At 44.2% G+C, this 22,211-nt stretch overlaps 1 protein-coding gene and 1 pseudogene across 2 annotated transcripts; both read left to right on the top strand.

Annotated features, from left to right (window-relative positions):
• Positions 1–18,852, top strand: part of LOC114494920 — a 32,761-nt pseudogene extending 13,909 nt beyond the window's left edge.
• Positions 14,779–20,217, top strand: LOC114494745 (SLA class II histocompatibility antigen, DQ haplotype D beta chain-like). Of its 2 annotated transcripts, XM_028510066.2 has the most exons (6): positions 14,779–14,992; positions 16,857–17,126; positions 17,958–18,239; positions 18,741–18,851; positions 19,308–19,331; positions 19,901–20,217. In XM_028510066.2, the coding sequence occupies exons 1-6, from the start codon at positions 14,884–14,886 to the stop codon at positions 19,912–19,914; spliced, it is 810 nt and encodes a 269-aa protein (XP_028365867.1). In that variant the 5' UTR covers positions 14,779–14,883; the 3' UTR covers positions 19,915–20,217. The 2 variants fall into 2 exon arrangements, with proteins under 2 accessions (XP_028365867.1, XP_035879782.1); XM_036023889.1 differs by lacking the exon at positions 19,308–19,331 and having other exon boundaries at positions 14,806–14,992.
• The last annotated feature ends 1,994 nt before the right edge of the window (positions 20,218–22,211 follow it).

Below are 22,211 nucleotides of genomic sequence, written 5' to 3'. Positions count from 1 at the left end.
CTTTCCCTTACGGGACCTTGGGTGCTGCCGAGCATGCTGGCTCTCTGGAGCTCACTGCTGCATTTTCCCGGGTTCTGGAGTCCCCTCAGGGTTCCTGCGACTTTTCGGTTTCAGGATTCAAGCTCCTGGAATTGCAAGGAGACTTGGCCTTCCATCAAATTATGCCATGGGGAGCTCTATGATCTCAGGAAGCACCTGCAATGTTTTGGGATTCACTGTGCTATCTCAGGGGATCATAAAAGGGCGCACCCATCCACCAAATTTTTGAGTTTCGGGCTCTAGGAATGCACTAAGCACCTCATCCCTTCCAGGTTCATAGCGCGAGTCAGGATTCCTGGTGGGGCACGTGCTTCCACAGTTCAGCACCGAAGGCTCCAGAAACCTGAGAACACCCGCACCCTTTCCTGGATCAGGGCTTCGAAGTCTGGGTTTTCCACCGTTCCACACTCCCACTGGGCTAGGGGTGTGGGTGCACTTCTAGGCCGCCCGTGTTTGTGCCGGCTGAAGGCACTCACTTTTTTCCAGTCCAACTGGCCTCTCTGTGCCTTCAAGCAACAAGGTCTCCCCTGGTGTTGCTCAAATCCCATATTCTGGGGAGGGAGCAGCGACTCCCCTCTCCTGGGAGCCCTGAGGCAGAACCAGGAGCACCGGGCCTGGGGACTGCAACCCCCCTGGTCCCTGCGCTGATCCCTGGGTCCCTTTTGTCCTGAAGCAGTCTCCTTACCATCTGGTTTTTCAATGATTGCTATAATTTTTGATGTCCTGTTTTCAAAAATGTTTCGGTAACCTAAGCCACTTGCTCTGTTCCTCCACCCATCCTCGAGTTTCCCTCCTCTTCACAGAAGCTGAGAATCATGCTGCCTAGAGAAAAGCCACTATCTTTCCCACCCCACCACTTGTTTTCAAAACAGTATGGGAAGTTCTGATCACAGCAACCAGATTAAAAAAAGAAGAAGAAGAAAGAAAAGGCACCTAAATTGGAAAGGAGAAAGTAAAACTGTCATTGTTTACAGATGACATGATAGTGTACATAGAAAACCCTATATACTCCACCAAAAAACTACTCTACCTAATAAGTGAATTTGGCAAAATAGTGGGATACAAAGTCAATATTCAGAAATTGAAGGCATTTTTGTACACCAACAGTGAAATATCAGAAACAGAAACTGGGAAAGAAATCCCATTTACTATAGCAACAAGAAAAATAAAGTACCTAGGAATAAATTTAACCAAGGAAATAAAAGGCCTGTACTTGGAAATCTACAGAACACTGAAATAAGAAATTAAGGAAGATACAAATAAATGGGAGTATATTCTGTGTTCATGAACTGGAAGAATTAACAGCACTAAAATATACTACCCAAAACAATCTATAGATTCAACACAATCCCCATTAAAACACTAATGACATATTTCTCATATTTAGAACAAATATTTCAAACATTTATATGGGATCAAAAATGACTTCAATAGCCTCAGCAATCTTGAGAAGAAGAACAAAGTAAGAGGGATCACAGTACCTGATATCAAATTTATTACAAGGCCACTGTAATCAAAACAATCCTATACTGGCAGAATAACAGACATGTAGATCAATGGAATGGAACAGAGAGCCCAGAAATAAACCCAAGTCTCTATGGTCAATTGATATTTGACAAAGGGGGCAAAAGCATAAAATGGAGTAAACATAGCCTCTTCAACAAATGGTGATGGGAGACCTGGACTGGTACATGCAAAAGAATGAAATTAGACCACTAACTTACACCATAACCAGAATAAACTTAAAATGGATAAAAGGCTCAAACACAGCTGTGACACTAAAAGTCCTAGAGAAAAATATAGGCAATAGAATTTCAGATATCTCACACAGCAATATTTTCACCAATATATTCTCTAGGGAAGGAAAATAAAGGAAAGAATAAACAAATAGGACTACATCAAATTAAAAAGCTTCTGCATGGCTAAAGTAAACATCAGCAAAATGAAAAGGGAATAAACCATCAGGGAAAATATATTTGCCAGTGATACCTCAGACAAGGGTTTGATCTTCAAAATATTCACATGACTCCACTCTAGGAAGATAAACAATCCAATTAAAAAAATGGGCAAAGGACATGACAGATACTTGTCCAAGGAGGACATATGAAGGACCCAGAGACATATGAAAGGATCCTTAACATCGCTAATAATTTGCATCACAGAGAGATGCAAATTAAAACCACAATGAGATACAATTTCATACCAGTCAGAATGGCCATCATGAACAAATCAACAAATAAGGGCTGGTGAGGATGTGGAGAAAAGGGAACCCTAGTGCACTATTGGTGGGAATGCAGACTGGTGCAGCCTCTGTGGAAAACAGTATGGGTTTTCCTCAAAACACTTAAAAATGGAACTGCCTTTTGATTCAGTGATTCCACTGATGGGATTATACCCTAAGAATCCTGAAACATCAATTCAAAAGAACCTATGCATCTCTATATTCATAGCAGTGTTGTTTACAATAGTCAAGTGCTGAAAATAGCCTATGTGCCCATTAGTAGATCTATGGATCAAAAAACTGTGGTTCATTTACACAACGGAATACTATGCAGTATTAAGAAAGAAGGAGCGCTTACATTTAGCAACAGAATGGATGGAATTGGAGAGTGCTAAGTGAAATAAGCCAGTGGTGAAAGACAAATACCATATGATCTACCTATAAGAGGAACCTAATAAACAAAACAAACAAATGTACAAAATAGAACCAGAGTCATGAAAATAAGGAACAGACTGACAGTGACCAGAAGGGAGAAGGGAGAAGGAAAATGGCGGAAAGCAGGGGAAGGGTCCAGTCAAGGAACATGTGTAAATGACCCATGGACAACAAGGAAGCGGCTGACTGTGGAAGGGGGTGGGTGGGTGAGGCAGCGAAGAGCAACGGAGGAAAAATTGGGACAACTGTAACAGAACAACAATAAAAAATAAAGTCATTTCACTTCTTTTAATAAAATAAATATCACATTTTTTCTATATTTGGAGTTTCTTCTTTTACATTTGAACTTTTCTTTTTAATTTTTTTTATTTTAATCATTGTTCAAGTACAGTTTTCTCCCTTTTACTCCCATTCCAGCCCACCCACCCAACCCTCCCCACTTGCCTCCCATTACCACCCTCCCCCTAGTTTTTGTCCATGTGTCCTTTAAATTTGTTCCTGTAAACCCTTCCCATTCTCCCCTGAAATTCCCTCTTCTCTCCCCTCTGGACATTTGAACTTTTCATATGGCTTAATACCATCCAGGTGTGTATTTATATATGGGCTCCTTTTACTTTCCAAATAAGTAACCAATTGACATAATGTTATTTTCAGTAGACTTTCCTCACTCCACTAAATTAAAAATTTACTTTTATCATGCACTACATGCTTTATTTATTCAATGTAAAGGCGGGATAACTTGTTCTGTCCTTGAAAGCAGTACCAATGTAGCATCCTTTTAAAGAAGCAAGAGAAAATTGCCTGGTATATATTTTAAAACAATTCAAACTTTTATTGCAGTTTCTTGAAAAATTTCAAATTTGAATTGTATTTCTAACACCAAGAAAAATGATTTAAATTTCTTTTTAAATATCTTCCTCCCCTAAAATCTCACACTAGAATTTTTCCACTCACCACAGTTACCCCACCACTACCTGCTTTTCCTTCTACTCTGTCTGTGGGTGCTGGTTGAAGATCAAGCACGTGTCTCCTGGCCCCTCACACCCCACTGAATTCCAGTGCCCACCAGCTACTGCCCTCCACCCCACAAATCAAGATGGACTCAAAAAGAGTGAAGTGGGTCCTTCTGTTATGGAGAAGTAAAGAATATGAACTATAACATGAAAGCTTCTTAGATTTATGTCTCTGTTTCCCATCCCCAAATTTTCTCAAAGGGTAAACTCCTTCCTAGAAATATAGTAAATAATTTCTTAATCTTGTTGATCTTAATATACATTAGGTTCTGTTCTGTGAAGTCAATTGTATTCCACAGTTGTCTTTTTTTTGTAGCAGTATAAATGTTTTAATTGTTTAGCTTTATAATCCTTTGTAAATATCTATTAGAACAGCTCCCCCATTTTTATTATAGTTATTTTTGTACATTTATTATTCATAAAAAGAAAGATTTTATTTATAAAATGATCTTATTGATACTTAAAGCAACACCAAGCCTAAGTATTTGGTTTGGGAAACTGACACAGGCTGTCCTGTTCAAGAACAGGTCATCTTTATTTATTTTTAAAAGTTCCTTCTGTCCTTTAGCCAACTTTTGTTCTGTAGATTGTACTCAGGGCTGGTAGAATCTATTGCTTTTCTCATTTTATATATTAATTGCTCTTCTAAATAGATTGTTTTCTTGAACAGACTAAGTGGCTTAGTCTGCTGGGGACAAGTGATGTTACCTCACATGAGCTCATTGGTTGGAGAGGAAAGTATTCCAAAGTTTAACTTAAACAGAACTTCTATGAATCCTCCTCCCTTTTTAAGCAACATTCCATATCTGGTTACTCCCTGGACTAGTAACCACTTCCTTCAGCAAGGCAACCCTCTCCTCCTCCAAGAGCCAGGGATATGATAAAAATTGTCCTTTGTGGTCACTTAGTCATTGCTTCTCTTGGCTTCAGGGTTTGAGCTGCTAGTTTTATGTGTTCACTTTCAACTAAAACCTTTCTTACCAAAATAAAAGGAAGTTTATAGTAAGTTTTGATTCACAAAGTATTTTAGTCTTGTCTATAATGATTGTTCACAAGTGTGAAGAATGTATAATTTGAAGGAGTATCAGTATAAGAGTACAGGACAGAGTACCCAGATTCACATATAATTTTCAACAAGGTAGTCTTTCTATATGGTGCTTTCAAAATAATCAAAGTCAATTTGATTGACAACTCAGGAAGCAATATGTTTATGAAAGGCAAGCCTCATGTCTGAGGAAGAGAAGCTGGTGAAAACTGCCTTGCTCTGAACGATAGGGTGGGGAGGGAGCAGAGGATCGATATGGTCTGAATTCTGGATACATAGCCCCACTGTCGATTGGGAGTAATTAGCTAGAATTTTTTCATGAGATCCTGTCTTATATCTCTGACAGTCCTAAGATTAAAAAAATGAGTATCATTTCATGTGAGTCTGGTCTGTGAGAAACCATTAAAATAGTTATATTCTCATTTATTTTTCCCACACTTTTTTGGTTGTTTTAAAATTCAACTTAAATAGCTAACACACATTCACAACAAAAAATTCAGCATAGAGGTGTATTACAGCAGAAAGTTTTTCTGTCTTCCAACCCAAACTTGCATCTGTCAAGTGAGCCTCTGTGGAAGCAACCACTGTTAGTGCTTTCTGGTTATCTTTCCTTAAATACTCTAAACACAGACAACCAAAAACCTATCTCCATCTACCATCTGAATAGCTCTCTACTATTAACACAAATCATAGTATGCCATACACTTTGCCTTTTCCAATCAATCACATCTTAGAGGTGTTTTCATATCTGAACATTAAGTATCTGCTCATTTTGAAAATAGCTGCTTGGTAGTCTGGTAGTGATAGACATCCAGGTAGCTTTCTATCTTTGCTCTTATAAACAGTGGTGCAACAAATAGTTTTATGCATACATTACTTTCTACATCAAGTTATATCAAAATAATTTATTAGAAGTGGAATTGTTAGATCAAAGACTATACACTTGTAATTTTGATTGACAGTAACAAATTTCCCTCCATAAAAATTTTACCAATTTACAACTCACCATTAATGTATGAGAGTGTATTACAACATTTCTTGAGTTCTTCTAATGTTGTAAGTGAGAAGTGATATGTCCCCACACTTTTTTTATTATACTAATTAGAGCAGGGCAAACTGCTGTAATAAACAGACCCAAAAGTGTTTGGTGATTCAAATACAGCAGTTACACAGTCAGCTGGGCACTCAATGAGGGGGAAAGTAGCACCTGCTTCAAAGCCAAACCCCCCCATCTCTGCCAGAGTGTCCAACTCTAGTTTCCCCAGGATGGCTTGCTACAGATTCAGATTGGGTACAGCCAGCTGTCCACTTTGAAGGAGTGAACTCAGTAGCCCTGGGCTCAAGGGGAGAGATCAAGAGTCTCTTGTTGGGGATGATGCCAGCCCAGCCGGCAGGAGGGGGCTAAGATCTCAGAAACTCTCTCAGAAACTAGCCTCCAAAGGTCTTATACTTTGGAAGTCTTGGTTATGAGCTGCTGTTCCTGCTGCCCTACTCCCAACCACAGAACTGCACTGCAGGGTGGAAGGGGTTGGGAGTATTCAGGATTTGGCAGGGCTGATCTAAATGGTTTCTGGGGTGGTGCCCAGTACGGGTACACCCATAGGAGTGGGGCAGGCAATTCTTTTTCCCAAGATAGCATGGGCTGAACTAACCCCAGGAGAGGTTGGATTTGTCTTCCCACAATGTAGCCAGGCAACTCACACTCACCCATCTGGCTCCCAAAAAGAAGCCTCCCCAGGAGACACAGTCTGAAAATCTCGGCTCTGTCTGCTCCCTTGCTTGCTGCCAAACCAAACAGGGCAGGGCTAAAAATTCTATCCCTGTGCCACACTCTGATGTCTTCAGGCGGCTGGTCTCAGTTGGGTGGAGCCAAAAGTTGCTGCAGTAGCTCCTAACCCAGCAGGCTGGAGCCGAATGTCCCAGCTTGGCTGGCATGGTGCCTTTGTGCCTCTGAATTCAGCACCATGAGTCACTCCAAGTTGAGGGAGGGGTGCTAGCTGTGCACTTGAGGTGGGGGTGACCAGTCCTTTTTCCTAAACCACATTGTTAAGTCACTCTCTGAGTTTCCACCCAAAATAGAGAGCCCCCTAAAGTCACTGCTGGGTGTAGCCAGCAGAGTATGGGACCAGAGGACCAGAGTATGGCAGCATGGGCTCTCCAGCAGTCCAGACCGTGAATCCCCCAGGTTGTTACTGTATTAATAGGAGCTCTCTACCCTGGAAGATGCACTCTGAGTCTCCCAGCCTCACTGAATACCCCCCCAGTCTCACTGCCAGATGCTATACAAACTCCTCTTCACAGGAACTCCTGCATGACCCCATACTTCTAGGAGAAGAGAGTGCTGCAGCTGTGATATCTCTCCGGCTTCTCAGCTGCCCAAGTACCTTCATGCAGGGGCTTCCCCCCCTGCATCTCAACCCTTCTCACCTATAGACAGCGTCGATATAGCATCTTCTCTACTCGTTTGTTATAGTATTTAACTTCAGCTGTCTTTCAGTGCATTGTTTGGGTTGGTTGCTTTGCAATTTGGCTGTTAATTTGATTTGGGGCTGGGAGCATGTGAACGCAGCTTCCATGTACTTTCCATCTTGGAAATCTGGTATATATCTTTTTCTTTAAATATTATTTTTTCTGAACAGAGCCTAATTCACTGAAAAAACATGCAATGAACAAGGATTGTGCCATTTTTTGCCAGTGCTCCATGGTTCAGAGAACCATTCTAGGTTCAATGTAGTTGCTGAGTAGTTGATGAGGAGACTTTCTGAGAGAAGCCAGAGATTAGCCAATTGTCTCCAAGCCAGATAATACCACTCTCAATGGTGGGACTTGGTCATATATCCAAATTGTAATCTCATTCTGACTTCATATCCCTCTTCAAGTAAGATTATCAAAGGGGCTAGGAGTAGTGATAGATGTAGTACAACACCCACCTCAGTTCCTGGTTCCTCAGAATATCTTCAGCTTTCATGTATGAGAATATAAGATCATTCTTCCCCAAATATGATTGCTGATGATGCAGTTGTGCATCAGCCATGACTTTTGGTATGAGCTTAAGCATGGCTAAACATATTTCATGGAGTTGAATATTAGAGCCTCTCTTACTGGTATGAATTCATAGAAGAAGGCTACATTATAAAAATTCCATGGAGAGATATTTAAGGTTTTTCTGAAGAAGAAGCAACGTGGTGACCACAGATCCAAAAGCAGGGGGGAGAATGATCTCTGGAAATATCCCAGGAATCAGTAGGGAAAAGGAAACAGAGATGAGAGGGGGGAAACCAGAGGTCAGCAGGAAAGAGTGACCTGTGGAGGTGAGTGCTGAGTGACCCCACTAAAGTGGGAAGGGGATGAGGAGATTGACAGGAAGAAAGAACCTGAAGAAATGGAGCAGGAGATAAGGCTCAGTCATACAGCAAGCCCATAGCTCTTGGCCTGGGTTCTCATCACATTCCTCTTCTGTTTCGAAGGGGCATTTCTCTGCATGAAATTGATGTTTCAGGCTCCTATGCCAGGGCCACACACTTCTAATATATCCCCAGATTTTGAAAATACCTTGTGTCATCTGATTTTCTATCTTCCTCCTAAGCCTATTTCCACAGTCCTAGTCCTTTCACCTTCCAACACCCTCGGCACCATCTAAGCACAGCTGTTGAATGATAAGGAAGGAGTTCTCCACAATGCCCATGTCAACTCTGTAGACTGGTGTCTCTCTTCTCTGAGAATGGGTTGGAATTAGGGATTCTGGGGAAAGAGATGATGGGTTTAGAAAGGCACAGGGTCCCATGGAGAGCAGAAAGGGTCCATCGATCAGAGGGGCAGGAGTGAGGGTGTGGGCAGAGTTGGAACATTCAGTCATGATGTCCAGACCAGCCTTTGAGTGAGCAGTGTTCCTCATTTCTTCAAAGGGTCAAATTTTATAAACCTGCCACTCTCAGGTTGCTCCCACTTGATCCTCTTTTCCAGGTTCCATGTAGACCTGCTCATCTGAATCAAAGTCATAGGGGAACTGGCATAAAGGGTGTGCCATATGCCTAAGTGGTCAATTACTGATCAAAGGTGGCAGAGCACAGAAAGAGGAGAGGATGTGTAAGACTACAGGATGGGGTCCGACACTCTGTGTGCACACTGATGGAATGGAACCAATGCTTGAAAGCGCCTGGGTACAAACCCCAGTTTCCTTTCTTTTTCTCTTAGGTTCCTCAGGTGTCTGGGGTTTTCTGTTGTCATATATTTGAGAAGTCTGGTCCAGAAGCAAGAACTGGATAAAAACAACTTGTGGTTAGAGAATCCTGTGCACTCACAGGGATGTGTCTTACAAACTAGCCCATATATTGATTTGTTGACTGATATACAGACCAGATTTAGTAAAGTTAGCAATTTACTAAAACTTTGCTTGAGGAATAGTTGAATTTATTTATTCATTGTCTAGTGAACATTACAAAATGTCAGCATTTCAGAAAGAAAATTTTCTTTATTTTAATCTATATTGGTATCATGTTGTGGACCCTGGCCAGCAGGGTCTGTGTGTTGTGGCTGCGATGAACAAATCTCAGTCCATGTGGCTGCAAATTCACACAGACTGCAGAAGTCCTGTGGAGAAAAGGAATGGCATGGCTGCTCTCTAAGTGAGAGAGAGAGGGCCCTGACCACTGCCTGGACAAGCTTTTGTTCCTTTTCTGGGTACATTGCATAGAGGATGGTTCTCATTTACTGTGCACAGGTTCACTGTAGGTGATTACCTTTTACAGATAACAAAGGAAAGAATGTTGCTAATACTTCAAAGAGAAGGATGTTGTAGATGCAAGGGGAAAAGTGTTTGAACTGGTTACACTCCATACTTGGGAGGTTTAGCATAGATTTCAGGAAGTTACTTTGGAGAAACACAGTAAACATTTGCTGCCTCAATTCAGAATGAGGGAGTTGTAGCAAAAGCAAGCCTTATAGCAGCCTGGGTATAATGCAGGCCTGATTCCCCATGGGAAAACCTATCCGTGGGCATGGGTCCTGTGTACTAACCTGACTCCCCATTGGCCTTTACGAGTAGGGGCTGGGCTACATTCCCATACCATGCAGATAGGTTTCCTACAATATCAATTCCTTTTTTAAAAGTTATATTCTATTTTTATAAATGTTAACAATTCAAAGTCTCTTTTGCTAATTTCTCTGAAGGATCAATTTACAATAGATACCAAATTCATCCAAAACATATTTTTAACAAACATTTTTATTTCAATTTACATTCAAAGCATTTTAAACAACCTCTGAAATTTTAAGTGAATTGTAATTGTCCAGTTTTCATTTTGTGTTTATAAATGCACTTGCTATAAAGCTTAACAGAACCCTAGGATGCTCATTGGCAGGAAGATGGAGTAGAGCCTTAGAGAACAAGAGAATGGGGCTGGGGGGAAAAAGAGGGCCCTGGATACTTGGGGGTGTGTGATTCTCAGCCTTCTAATACACTTCCAAACCTCCAACTGTGGTTTAGCATATTTTTAACAACTTCAGAGATATAAAAAAGAAATGAATTTGAGGTACATTAATAATTGTAGTATTTATAGAAAACTGACCATTGGCAAATTAGTTTCTTAGTAAAGCAGTTTTTGATGGATTTGGGTTTCTCCAATTAATCTGGATCTTTCTCAAATCACATACAGTAATCTACAGCCCATTTCAAAAGTTCCCTCCACACTGCTTCCCAGGTGGCTTTATGAACAGAAAACCATGTCTTGGCACTTCTCTGCCTAAATTTCTTCTATTTTCCCTTGTCATACTGGGAAGAAAAAATTAGGTGAATTTCAATGGTGCTGTTGTTAAACCTTGCGAAGACCAGAATACCTGAATCCCACCCTCTAAGCATACCAAACCACATGATGTGAGTTCTTCCCCCCACCCCTACCCTGCCAACCCTTGCAGCCCTGAAGTCTTTCCTAACTTCCCTGTCTACAGTCAGGTAAGTCTCTGTGTGGAATTTTTGTTTTGTTTTTGTTTTTGTTTTGTTCCATTTTGTTTTTGCCTGGGATGGCCATTATCAGCTGAGCCATCACCTGCTCTGAGAAGCACACCTGGAAAATCTGTCTCAGTCCTGTTGTGACCTTTACACCATCAACTCCTCGTCCTCCTTATCTTGAAAAAATATTATTCATGAATTAATCCACAAATAATACTCATCTTCTAGCCCTACATTGCCAACCCTTTGCAAGAGAAAAAATAACTGAACCAATGGGTACCATTATTAATTCATAGTCCTGTGCCCCTGAACCTTCAGCATTGTTTTTAGTCAGCACGTATGCCCTTCCCTTTAGTGGTTGTTGCAAACGTTTGTCTTCTTTTCCTCCCATATACATCTCCCTTCCCATGTGTGAACTCCTGGAAGGCAGGATTCTTGTAGTTTCATCTTTGAAGCCAAGAACCTTACCTTTTTAGGGGTATAAAAATGTTGTTAAATGACAGTACCCACCGTCTTGTAACTGCTGAGTTTTTGTGAAAAGGGAAAAAGCTATTGGGAACTAGACAGCATGGAGTGTCAGTGCTGAGATGCAGGGGACCTTGATCATGGGGTGGGAAATGCAAGGCACTCAGCCTGTGTGGTCAGGACAGGGCTTTAGAGATTTGACAGCAGCTACAACAAGGAGCAGCCAGTCCCTCTTCCTCTAAATCTAATCAAGGTAGGTGAAGTGTGGTCCTGGACTCTCTGCCATAATAGCCCACATAGCTCACAGAGCTGCATTCACTTTGTTCTCCTTTCATCAGTCTGTGTTATGACTGTTTTGCACTTAAGTTTCCACATTTGTGAGCCCACTGAAAGGAGGACCAAGTTCTGAGACCTGAAATTATAACTAAAAGGCAGTTCTGTGCAGGGGTAGTCATATCACTACAGAGAAGGAAAAGGCAGGGGATTCATGATCAAGTACATCTAATGTGCTCCCCCCCTTTCCCTCTGTAATGAGGGGGTAAGGGGTAAGGATTCAAAATCATAGTAATTCCATCATGTGCACAGAGATGGGAAATAACAAGAAGACTTTGCTGTTTTTGTTAGTGATGTCAAAAAATGATGAACTCGCTATTATATTAGAACTCACATGTATGCAGCTCAGCACAGATCATACAGGAATTTTCCACATTATTCTGTGTCCTGATAGTGTCCTGTGAGGTGTGTGTTCTTTCCACAGATGAGGCAAAACTAAGTCTCTCAGAACTGAGATATTTTATCCTTGGTCACTCTGATACTAATTTGGCTTTTTCAGATTATCTAAAATGTGATTTTAAAGAGATAATTTTGTGTAAAGAGAAAGGACCCACTTTATATGAGTAGTCATGGAAAATTCACCTAACTGGTTACCTAAGGGATCACATGGGAACATATGTGAGTAGCATTGTAAAGACTTAGAAAAATTTAGGGATAGATGCTTGCTAAATTTTTAATAAAAGGAAATAATATTCTGGGAGCAGTATTTCTAATTATACTACCATTGGCATTAAAAAGGCCACAGAACCCTTTAATATAAATAATGTTTCTTAATTCCTGAAGTGAATGCAGAATGGGGTCCTGGATGGCAATTCAGGTGACAAGATAATCATTATGTTCATGGTTAACACACTGACCACGCACAGATGCCAGGGGATGCTGATCAGGGAAGATGATTTCTCTCTGGATTTCCACAAAGAAGGAGTCCTCACCTTTAATTTTCCACACTGAGGGAACAGAAGATGTCCCTGGGGGGAACCTCCCTACTGTACCCTCACTCATGTTAATGACTGTTTCTTTATTTTATTGTCTACTCACATGGGCACACACCGCCCTCCTCCAAAGTGCCCTGCCTCTGGGCCGGTGGGGTGATTCAGGTGAGGTGCCGGCAACGGGGATGTCTGTCTGAGTGGCCTTCTTCTCAGACCAGGCTAGCAGTGGCTACACTGAAGAATGTAGCCAGAATAGGGACACTGGAAGGAACTCTAGACAATGTAGAGAATAATGACTGGGTCAGGGCAAGAGGCTGGAAGATGCCCAAACCAGGGTCTTTCAGACGAGATTTCAGCCAATCAGAAAAAGGACGCTAAGCTGACACTTTTGTTGCTAGTAGAGAAGTCTGTGTGAAGAGGCCTGTGAGATGGGGAATACCCAGGTCTGACACAGCCTCTGCTGCACAGCCCCAGAACAGAACTGACGAATTTTCCCTTTAGGACTGGGTGTGGGGGGAGGTGGAGAGTAGAGGATTGAGGGTGGTGTAGGGTGGGGGGGGGGGAAATGGACCAGAGGCCTCTGTTATTCTGAGGGACCCTGAGGTGAGGGTTGAGGAAACTGAGGCACCTTCAAGTACTTTCCCTGACTATTCTTTCTTGTCCCCAAACCCTATTCCAGGTCTGAGTTGGATGCTTGCCCTTTATGCTTCGACCCTCATTCCTGAGTTACACTGACCCTGACACCCCACTGCCCCAGGAAGCCCAGGGACAGATTCCCCAGGCTCAGGTGCTCTGGAGTGATGCGCCCAATAGAGAAGACTGGAAGAACTCACTGCTTCCATGGGCCACTAATGGGACTTCTTGTCTTGCTTCTTCCCTATTTCTTTTTACCTGGCAAACTTCTTATGTTCTGCTTTTAGATCTTGTCCTCAATTTTAACAAGGAGACGCTAAAATACAGGGAAGAGGGGGAAGAAGGTAGAGAAGAGAGGGAGATGCTTATTACCTTGTTTATGAATGTTTGCCAGGCATTGTTTTAATTGCTCTATAACTTTTAGTACTACCCCTAGTCATGAGCAAGAGGAGCCTGATAAATAACACATTTATTAAAAACCCTGTATCAATAGTTCTGCCACATGGGGTTTGATGCTTATGGGCTGGCACCATACAAGCTGTGACTCTGAACATCTGCTCCCTCAGTTAACACTGTTCAGGCCCCAGGGAATGCTTCTCCACATTTTTTGCTCTCTGTTCTGGAAACTGGAGGCAACTGTGTCTGAATATTGTGAACAGTTGTGGATTGTGCCTTTGCTGAAAACTGATGAACCTGTTTCATGGTTCAGGGAGGATTTAAGCAGCTGAAGCACTTCTAAGAGAAAAATCAACTTCAATATAGAACCCACCTCAGAGTTATCCTTTGATAAGTGAGGGTACAGGAGTATTTATCACCTGATTCCCATCTTTTATTGGTCAACAGATACTCTCAGGGCCATTAAACCCCCAGCTCTTGTGGCCTGCCCCAACTGCAGGCTGAGAAAACCTCAGGTGGAGAGTTTTAAGAGCTTGCAATAGTCTGCATCAAGAACAAACAAACACACAAACAATGCCCTTTTCCTCAAAAAAAGAAAAACTAACTTAACTTTCAAATACTTTCGTTCAAAGAGCACAAATGCAATACATTTTTTTTCATAATGAAGAATCACTTGCCAGTAGGGCTGGGTATCATTTGTTTGTGACATTACTAATGGTTACATGTGACAGGAGAGAGGAACACTGTGATATTAACCAGTAATGTTACTGGTAAGTTTGTATATAAGAAGCCATATATGTAAAATGCATGAAACATCATGATCCACATTTTCCAAAGAGAAGCCTGAGGCAAAAAGAGGTTGAGTAGTGATTTGTTGACTCCCATAAAGCACATCTGAGGCAGAACTTCAGCCCCAAACCATTTCCTCTCAGAGCTCAGCTCTTCCCACCACAATTTAAGACTCCTGGAGTGTTTAAGATAATAGAAGGGAATGTCTCTATGACAATAATTTTCTCTCCCCTGATATATGATCCCCACTTACTTTCCCCTACTAAAAAACTCAAGTATAAGAACAGTAAGTTTTAACTGAATATCACACAAAGAAATCTACCAGAACAATTTTTCCCTTTGCGTTCTGTAAACCCTTAAGGCATTCAATCTTCAGATCTTCTATAACAGAAAATCTTCAGCGCAGTTTGATGAAGACTAGGTTCCAGGAATCAGGTAAAGAACCTTCATAAAAAAACATCTGCCCAGAGACAGATGAGGGCCTTCAGCTGCAGTGCTGATTGGTTCCTTTCCTGGGGACTCTCCAATCCTGTCTTGCATGGACACTTTCACTGGTTTTTATTCTCTGAACTCTACCTCAGAGTCATCAGGTGGAGCTGTGATCACTAGTGTTACTTTTCCCTTTGTTCTCAGTTATGTCTGGGAAAATGGCTCTGTGGATCCCCAGGGGCCTGTGGACAGCAGCTGCGATGGTGATGCTGGTGGTGCTGAGTTCCCTGGTGGCTGAGGGCAGAGACACTCCACGTGAGTGAAGGGCAGCTGCTCCCCAGAGCCACCAGCCTGGGGACCAGGCTCTGAGGGACCGTTGGGCTGGGGCGTGGGCTGACTATGACCTGAGAATACAGTCTTTTATCACTCATTTCCTCTCTTCTGTAGAAATAGCTATGTTACATTCTCTCTTTCACCTTCTAAAGTGAAAGTAACGACAATAACAATCCACTGACTCAAGCCTGGGGATGTTATAATGGGAGAAAGGAGTTGGTGTGCACCTGCCACCAGTGATAGGAAAAGGGGTTATTTTTGAAGGTAAGGATTTCTCCAAGGAAGACAGAGGAGGATTTGTCTTTTCAGGGTCCCCCAAGATCTTGTTTGGACTAAATATTGGGTTGGTCAAAAATTTGTTTAGTTTTTTCCCTTATGATGACTCTAGTAGTGCTTAGTTGTCTTTAACTTCATTCAAAACAATTTTGTTAGATTGTATTGTGACATTGTCATATCAGCATACATTTTAAAAATCATCTAAAATTGGTGAATTTTTGTACAGTGATTTTAATATTGCAGATGGAAGAACATATGCAACATTTTTGGTATGTTATGCTTTATTATTTCAAGAAAGGAAAAAATGCACCTGAAATGCAAAAAAAAAAAAAAGATTTATGCAGTGTTTGGAGAAGATGCTGTGACTGATCAAACATGTCAAAACAGATTTGAGAACTTTTTTGGTACTATTGAAATTTTGGGCAAACAATCCTTTCCTGTGGGGCTGTCTTATGCATTGGAAGATGTTTAGCAGTAACCCTGGCCTCTACCCACTAGGAGCCAATAGTGGGAGATAGCCAATATACTTAAAATATCCAAAGCAATAGTTATTGGTGAAATGAAAAATGTCTTTTATTTTATAGAAAGAACCATATGGGCTATTTGGCCAATCCAATAGTAAGGGATTCTGAGTTGGGGAAAGGTGGCAGTAGGGGTCTCTGGTCTCAGAATTGAGGGAAAGGTCCCCATCCCTGAGACCCACAGGAGGTTCTGGAGGTGAAGTGTTTTGGGACCTGAGTGCAGTTGACTGACTGGGCAACCACAGACAGGGAGTCTCAACTCCCAGTTTCAGTGATTTAGGGTCAAATAGTAAGTTGAGTGGGATTCAGAGTCTTGTGTTGAGGAGGACTGAATTTAAAAGAAAGGAGAATGTGAAGAGGGGAGTAGTGCATATAGAGAGACCATTTGTTTCAGACACAGGACTCTCTCTCCACATACATTCTCTGTCAGTCTTCCTAACACCCCGTGTGTAGGTATTACGGTCTTCCTTGCACACAACTGCATCTATGCTACAGGTGCTCTAGGTGTCCTGTTCAAGCTGGGAATTGGCAGTTTAACTGGATTCTAATTTATGTGATTGAAAGCCCGTGCTCTTTGCATGAGTAAATGCTACTTTGTAGGCGTCGGGAGGTGTCCACTCCTTCCCGCGGCGGTGCGCGGGGAGGAAGGCACTTTGTCAGGGGCCCGGAGAAGACGCGGGTGGGGACCGTGGGGACCAGGCCAGGCTTAATCCCAGACCCTCCCGCCACCGCTTCCCTTGAACTCTGGTGCTCCTGTGGGCACTCGTCTCTGAGGCCCCCGGGAGCTCTAGGGAAAGGGGGGTTTCCTGTGACAACGCCCCAGTTTTCTGAGGACGGGGGTGGATGTGAGGTCGCCAGCCTGCCCGCCTGCCCGGGTGTCCGGCTCCGGCGGGACCGCCGGTCGCAGCGCCGTCCCCTCCCCACAGGCCGGCCGTTCCGGGGCCCGAGCGGGGGGCGGGGGAGCGGCGGGAGGAGCCCCCGGGGGTCCCGGTGGGGCGGCCGCGCGGGGCGGCGGGGCGGTGGGCTGACCGGGCGGTGGTTCCCCGCAGGGGACTTCGTGTTCCAGTTCAAGGGCCTGTGCTACTTCACCAACGGGACGCAGCGGGTGCGGAGTGTGGACAGATACATCTACAACCGGCAGGAGTACGTGCGCTTCGACAGCGACGTGGGGGAGTATCGCGCGGTGACCGAGCAGGGGCGGCGGGACGCGGAGTACTGGAACGGGCAGGAGGACCTCCTGGAGCAGAAGCGGGCCGAGCTGGACACGGTGTGCAGACACAACTACCCGATGGATGAGGCCCAGGCCTTGCACCAGCGAGGTGAGCGCCGCGCCGGCGGCCGGGCGGCCTGTGCGGCGGAGCCCCGGGCAGTGCGGGGACGGGACTCCGGTGGTTCCGGCGGCCGAGGGCGGGGACGCGGGCCGGCAGCTCCCTCCACCCTTTCGCACCTCCGGTCCACGCCTTCGCCTTCGAGGGAGCCGAGCCCGGTGCCCCCCGAGGCCCTCCCGGGCCTGCCCTGAGCACCCGGCACGGCACCCGGTCTCCGGCGGAGCCCACGTGGCCTTGTGGGATCGGCGGCTCCCCGTCTGCGGTCAGGGCGTGCACACGGGCTGATATATCACAGTTGTCGTATTATGTTTTGACTTTTTGGTCTCAAATTATTATTTATCTCAATTCCGATTTCTTAAGTGGCTGTCACTAGTCCTGGGCCTCTTTGAGGCAGGGACTGTCACTTGTCGTTGTGTGCCTGACACGCTGACTGGCTCAGTGTGAGCTCAGTAAACCTTTGTGAGATTAACGAGTAAATGTTCTCAGCTGCCATCCACTCAATAGAAAATAGAAGGTAAGCAGAGCCTTAAAAATGGACTTTATTAATGATTTTGTGCTATTTCTCTTAATGCATTAAACTAAGCTCTTCTTGACTGGGATCTTAATTTACAATTTGTAAATGCAAAGTCTGAGGAAAAAATTGTTTCCAAAAAACAAAAACAGCCTTCAATGGTGTTGTAAGGCAGAATGTAATTTCTTAGAAAAGCTCAACAGAGCTGGAGTTTTGAAGTAAATAAATTGATGCTATTAAATTACTGAATAAAAATGGTTTCAGGTTCCTAGACCCAGCCTAGTGTCTCTTCTCCTCTGTTCCTCCCTTAGTGGAGCCTACAGTGACCATCTCCCCGTCCAGGACAGAGGCTCTAAACCACCACAACATGCTGGTCTGCTCCGTGACAGATTTCTATCCAGGCCAGGTCAAAGTTCGCTGGTTCCGGAACAACCAAGAAGAGACAGCTGGCGTGGTGTCCACCCCCCTTATTAGGAATGGGGACTGGACCTACCAGATCCTTGTGATGCTGGAAATGACCCCCCGGCGAGGAGATGTCTACATCTGCCACGTGGAGCACCCCAGCCGCCAGAGCCCCATCAGAGTGGAGTGGAGTAAGGAGTGCTTTGCTTCCTTTCACTGTGGGCCCACAGGACAGAGAGCAAACTCAGCTTCCCCTCGCCCCATCCCCTTTCATCCCCTATCCCTGATGTCACTGCTGAGCTGGACATGGTAGGATGCACAGCCTCGACCTGGCATCAGAGGATTCCTGGTCTCATTGTCTTTCCAGACACTAGGGAGGTCACTTCGCACCCCTTAGTCCCAGAGCGCAGCCCTGAGAGCTCTGAAGGACTGACTCCTGTAGCTGGTGACTGGGGTCTCAGGGTCCAAGGTTAAGGATGTGTCTCCAAGAGCAGGGATCTGCTTCCCCTTCTCTCTCACCCACCTGTGGTGTCCAAAGATTTATTGGCTGGTACTTCCCCTAGGGGTGGTCAGAATGGAGAACTAGTTTCCCCTGGTAACTCCACATTCTGTACCTCAGACCAGACTTGGGGTTTCCCAAAGGGCCACAGTGGGTGTGGGGACAAACGCTGACCTCAGGCTCTGCTACCCAGGGGCGCAGTCTGAATCTGCCCAGAGCAAGATGCTGACTGGCGTCGGGGGCTTCGTGCTGGGGCTGATCTTCCTCGGGCTGGGCCTTTTCATTCGGCAGAGGAAACAGAAGGGTAAGGAACTCTGGGAAAGTGGGGAAGATGAGCTGTGACTGATACCCTCTCTTGAGGAAGGTCCCTGCTTCTAGGTGTATTTCCTCCTGACCTGGAAAGAAAGAGGCTGGGCTGGTGGTGGAAGGAGACAGAACAGCCTAGGGGAGGCTTTGGGCTCTGATTCCTCTGGTTGAAAGGCAGCCCTGCCACAGACAGGACCGGTGGTGGCATGTGCCCTGGCACTTACAGTTCATCATTGTCTCACTGGCCCCTTTCCTCAGAGTGTTGCCCTCCCTTCCTTCTGGTGATGTTCCTTCATTTGGGGATTTTAGCTTGCAGCAGTTAAGGCCTTGTGGCCAATGGGTAGGGAGGAAATAAATTTTCCAATTAAGTTGTTTATCTCATTTCCCTTTGGGGTTGGTGAGACACTGGTTGCTCATGTAATGAGACCTTTCTTTGTATAACTTCCTTTTGTAGGATCTCACGGGCCTCCGCCAGCAGGTACTGTTTCTGCTTTGACTCAGTGTGGGGGAGGGTGTGTGTATGGTGTGAGGACAGGCACAAGGCTTATTCCCTGCCACGGGATCAAGAGTCAGGGAAGAAGTTTGCTCAGTTTCTGAAGGAGGCTCTGGGGTTTGTTAGGCAGAACCAGGGCTTAACGTGGGTGGCCTCTTTCTGTGCAAGTTGGAGCCAGAGCCATGTCTTGGGTGTGAGATACCAGGACGATGCCCACTTTGTGCCACATGTTGGTGGCTACTGCCTGTGGGCATTTACAAGTGACTGCAAGAGGCTACTAATAGTAGAAGGAAGGTTAGTTATTAAATTTGCTTAAAAAGACTGAAGTGCCCAAATATCCTCCACCCCCAAGGAATAACAGCTGCGCCCCTGCCTTCTGCACATCTGTGTGGAACTGAAGGGCATGTCCTTTCAGTTGGTTTCACCTTTACACAGATATTGGGAAGAGGTGATGACCCTGTGCCCCAGACCTCAGCTTTCTCTGATGCTGCAGGGACCCGGATGGGAGGGGAGAGGGCATGTGCTCAGGGTGCTGATCACTCTCTCTTTCACAGGGCTCCTGCGCTAACTCCTGAGGATACTTTGACTGGGATTGGCTGTGTCTTCTGTAATGCCTGCCCAGAATTCCCAGCTGCCTGTCCCCCTGTTCCCCTCTGAGATCAGAGTCCTACGGTGACTCCCACACAGTTGCTGGGTCACCTCCTGTGACCCTATAGTCTGTGCCTGTGGGCTGCCAGCTGAACCTACTTAAGGCCCCACGACATTTTGTTTGTTTCTCTTTCCTCCCACAGACTGTTCAAGAGAAGCACGTTAAAGCCTTCACCTGACTATAGAGCTTTTATTATAATTAAACATGCTATGTGTTATCTGTTTACTGAGACTTCTTAGCTGGAGGGAGGCGGAAAACCACTGCAGAATGAAAGGAACATATTTTGTTCCCTGAGGGATACTGGAGGCACCTTAGGGAGCTGTGTGAAAAGTGGGCAGAGGAGGCAAAAACTATAATAGCATAAACAATAAAATATAATAAGTTTTAAAACCTTAGGACAAATGCTTGTGAGGATGTGGAGAAAAGAGAATCCTCATACACTGTTGGTAGGATTGTAAATTAGTGTAGCCACCAATGGGAAACAGTCTAAGGGTTCCTCAAAAATTATAAATTAAACTGCCAAATGATCTAGTAATTCCACTTCTGGGTATGTATCCAATGAAAACAAAACCACTAACAATAAAATTTATATGTACCCCTATGTTCATTGCAGCAATACTAATAAGAGCCAAGATATGGATGCCCCCTTGACATCCATCATTAGATGAGTGCGTAGAAAAGATGGGACATCACACACACACCCAGAGGAATATTTTCAGCAATAAAAAGTAGTAAAATCTTGTCATTTGCACATGGTTGGTCTAGAGGGTATTATCCCTGTTGAAACATGTCACACAGAGAACGAAAAATACCTTGTGATCCATTTATATATGGAATATAAAAACAAAATAAATGGACAAACAAAAAAATATGGGCAGAGGAAATAGAAACCAATTCAGTCATCATCCTTCCTGGCTCTTTAGCACTGACGTTCAGGGCGGTGGCCTAGGATGTGCTGGCCCCTCTTCCAGTTCAGTCAGAGGTGTGTCTGTCAGCAGAGTGGAGTTATCTGGGCACAGACCGAATGGCCCCTGGTGTCACAAAGAACTAAACTGCTGTTTCAACTATATCTTGGCAACTCACATTGGTCAAGGTCAATTTTTATTTTTGGAAAAGTATAACCACTAATAAAAGCAATATTTTTGGTTCAAAATTATTGAAACCCATCTGAAATTTAGTTAGTTCATGTTGTAAGAAGGCCTGGGGCCAAACTGATTTCAGAAGAGAATAGATCCAGATATTCAATGAGGTCTTTGTCTTTCCTCTTCCTGTTATATCTCTATCTGTGCCACTTTATCTCATTGTTCCTGCATGTTTTTTCATTGTGTCTCTCTGCATCTTTTTATGTCTGTCTCTGCATCTCTGTGTCTCTCACTCTCTCATTGCATCTCTGTCTCCCTATTTTTCTCTAGCTTCACCTTTGTCACTACTTACCTGCATCTTTTGACCTTTCTGTGGTTCTTTTTTGCATCCCTCTCTATTTTCTGCATTTCTCTCATCACCTCACAACTTATCTTTGTTTCTGTGTATGTGTTGTGTCTATCTCTGTTGTGTGTTTCTAGAGTGTCTACCAAAGTTTGAACAATTTTAGGAAAGATTATTAATGACCACATCTGAGTAACATACACACCTCTTAAAAACATCATCATGTAAATACATGGGACACAGATAGTCAGCCCTATGTTCACTCCCCTCTACCCGGCCCTTAGTAGGAACATGGACTGGAACTTCCAGATCTTGGTGATGCTGTAAGTGACTCCAAACCCCAACCAGTGGAGTGGCATAAGGGGCAGCTTGTTTCCTGTGGACCCCAGGAGGTAAATGGCACTTTCCTCTGCTTCTAGTGTACAGTGTTGGTGATGTTGACTCACACTCATCTCATCCCTTGTCTCCTGCACAATTGTCACCTGGTGGCACTGCTGAGCTAGAATTCTCAGAGGATAGAGCTTTCCTTGTCGGTGGACAGTGACCTGTTGATTCCTGATGGCATTCTCTTTCTAGTGGTTAAGGAGGTCACTACACTCTGAGGCTCCCATGACATGAGCTCAGCACTAAAAGCTGATCTCCATCTCAGTCTCTGGGAGCTTATCTTTAGGGTATGGAAGGCCATGCCATTGAGGAGCAGGCATCCCCTCCTCCCTGCTCCCTCGCCCACTCATTGGGCCTGAGGAGCCAATGGAAGCCCCTTCTCTCTCTTGGATGAAGTGAGAATGGAG

The sequence above is a fragment of the Phyllostomus discolor genome, chromosome 4 (assembly GCF_004126475.2).
Source record: "Phyllostomus discolor isolate MPI-MPIP mPhyDis1 chromosome 4, mPhyDis1.pri.v3, whole genome shotgun sequence".
In the NCBI taxonomy this organism is placed as follows: Eukaryota; Metazoa; Chordata; class Mammalia; order Chiroptera; family Phyllostomidae; genus Phyllostomus; species Phyllostomus discolor.
Note: the sequence above shows the minus strand (reverse complement) of the source record. Positions and strands in the feature narration are given on the sequence as shown.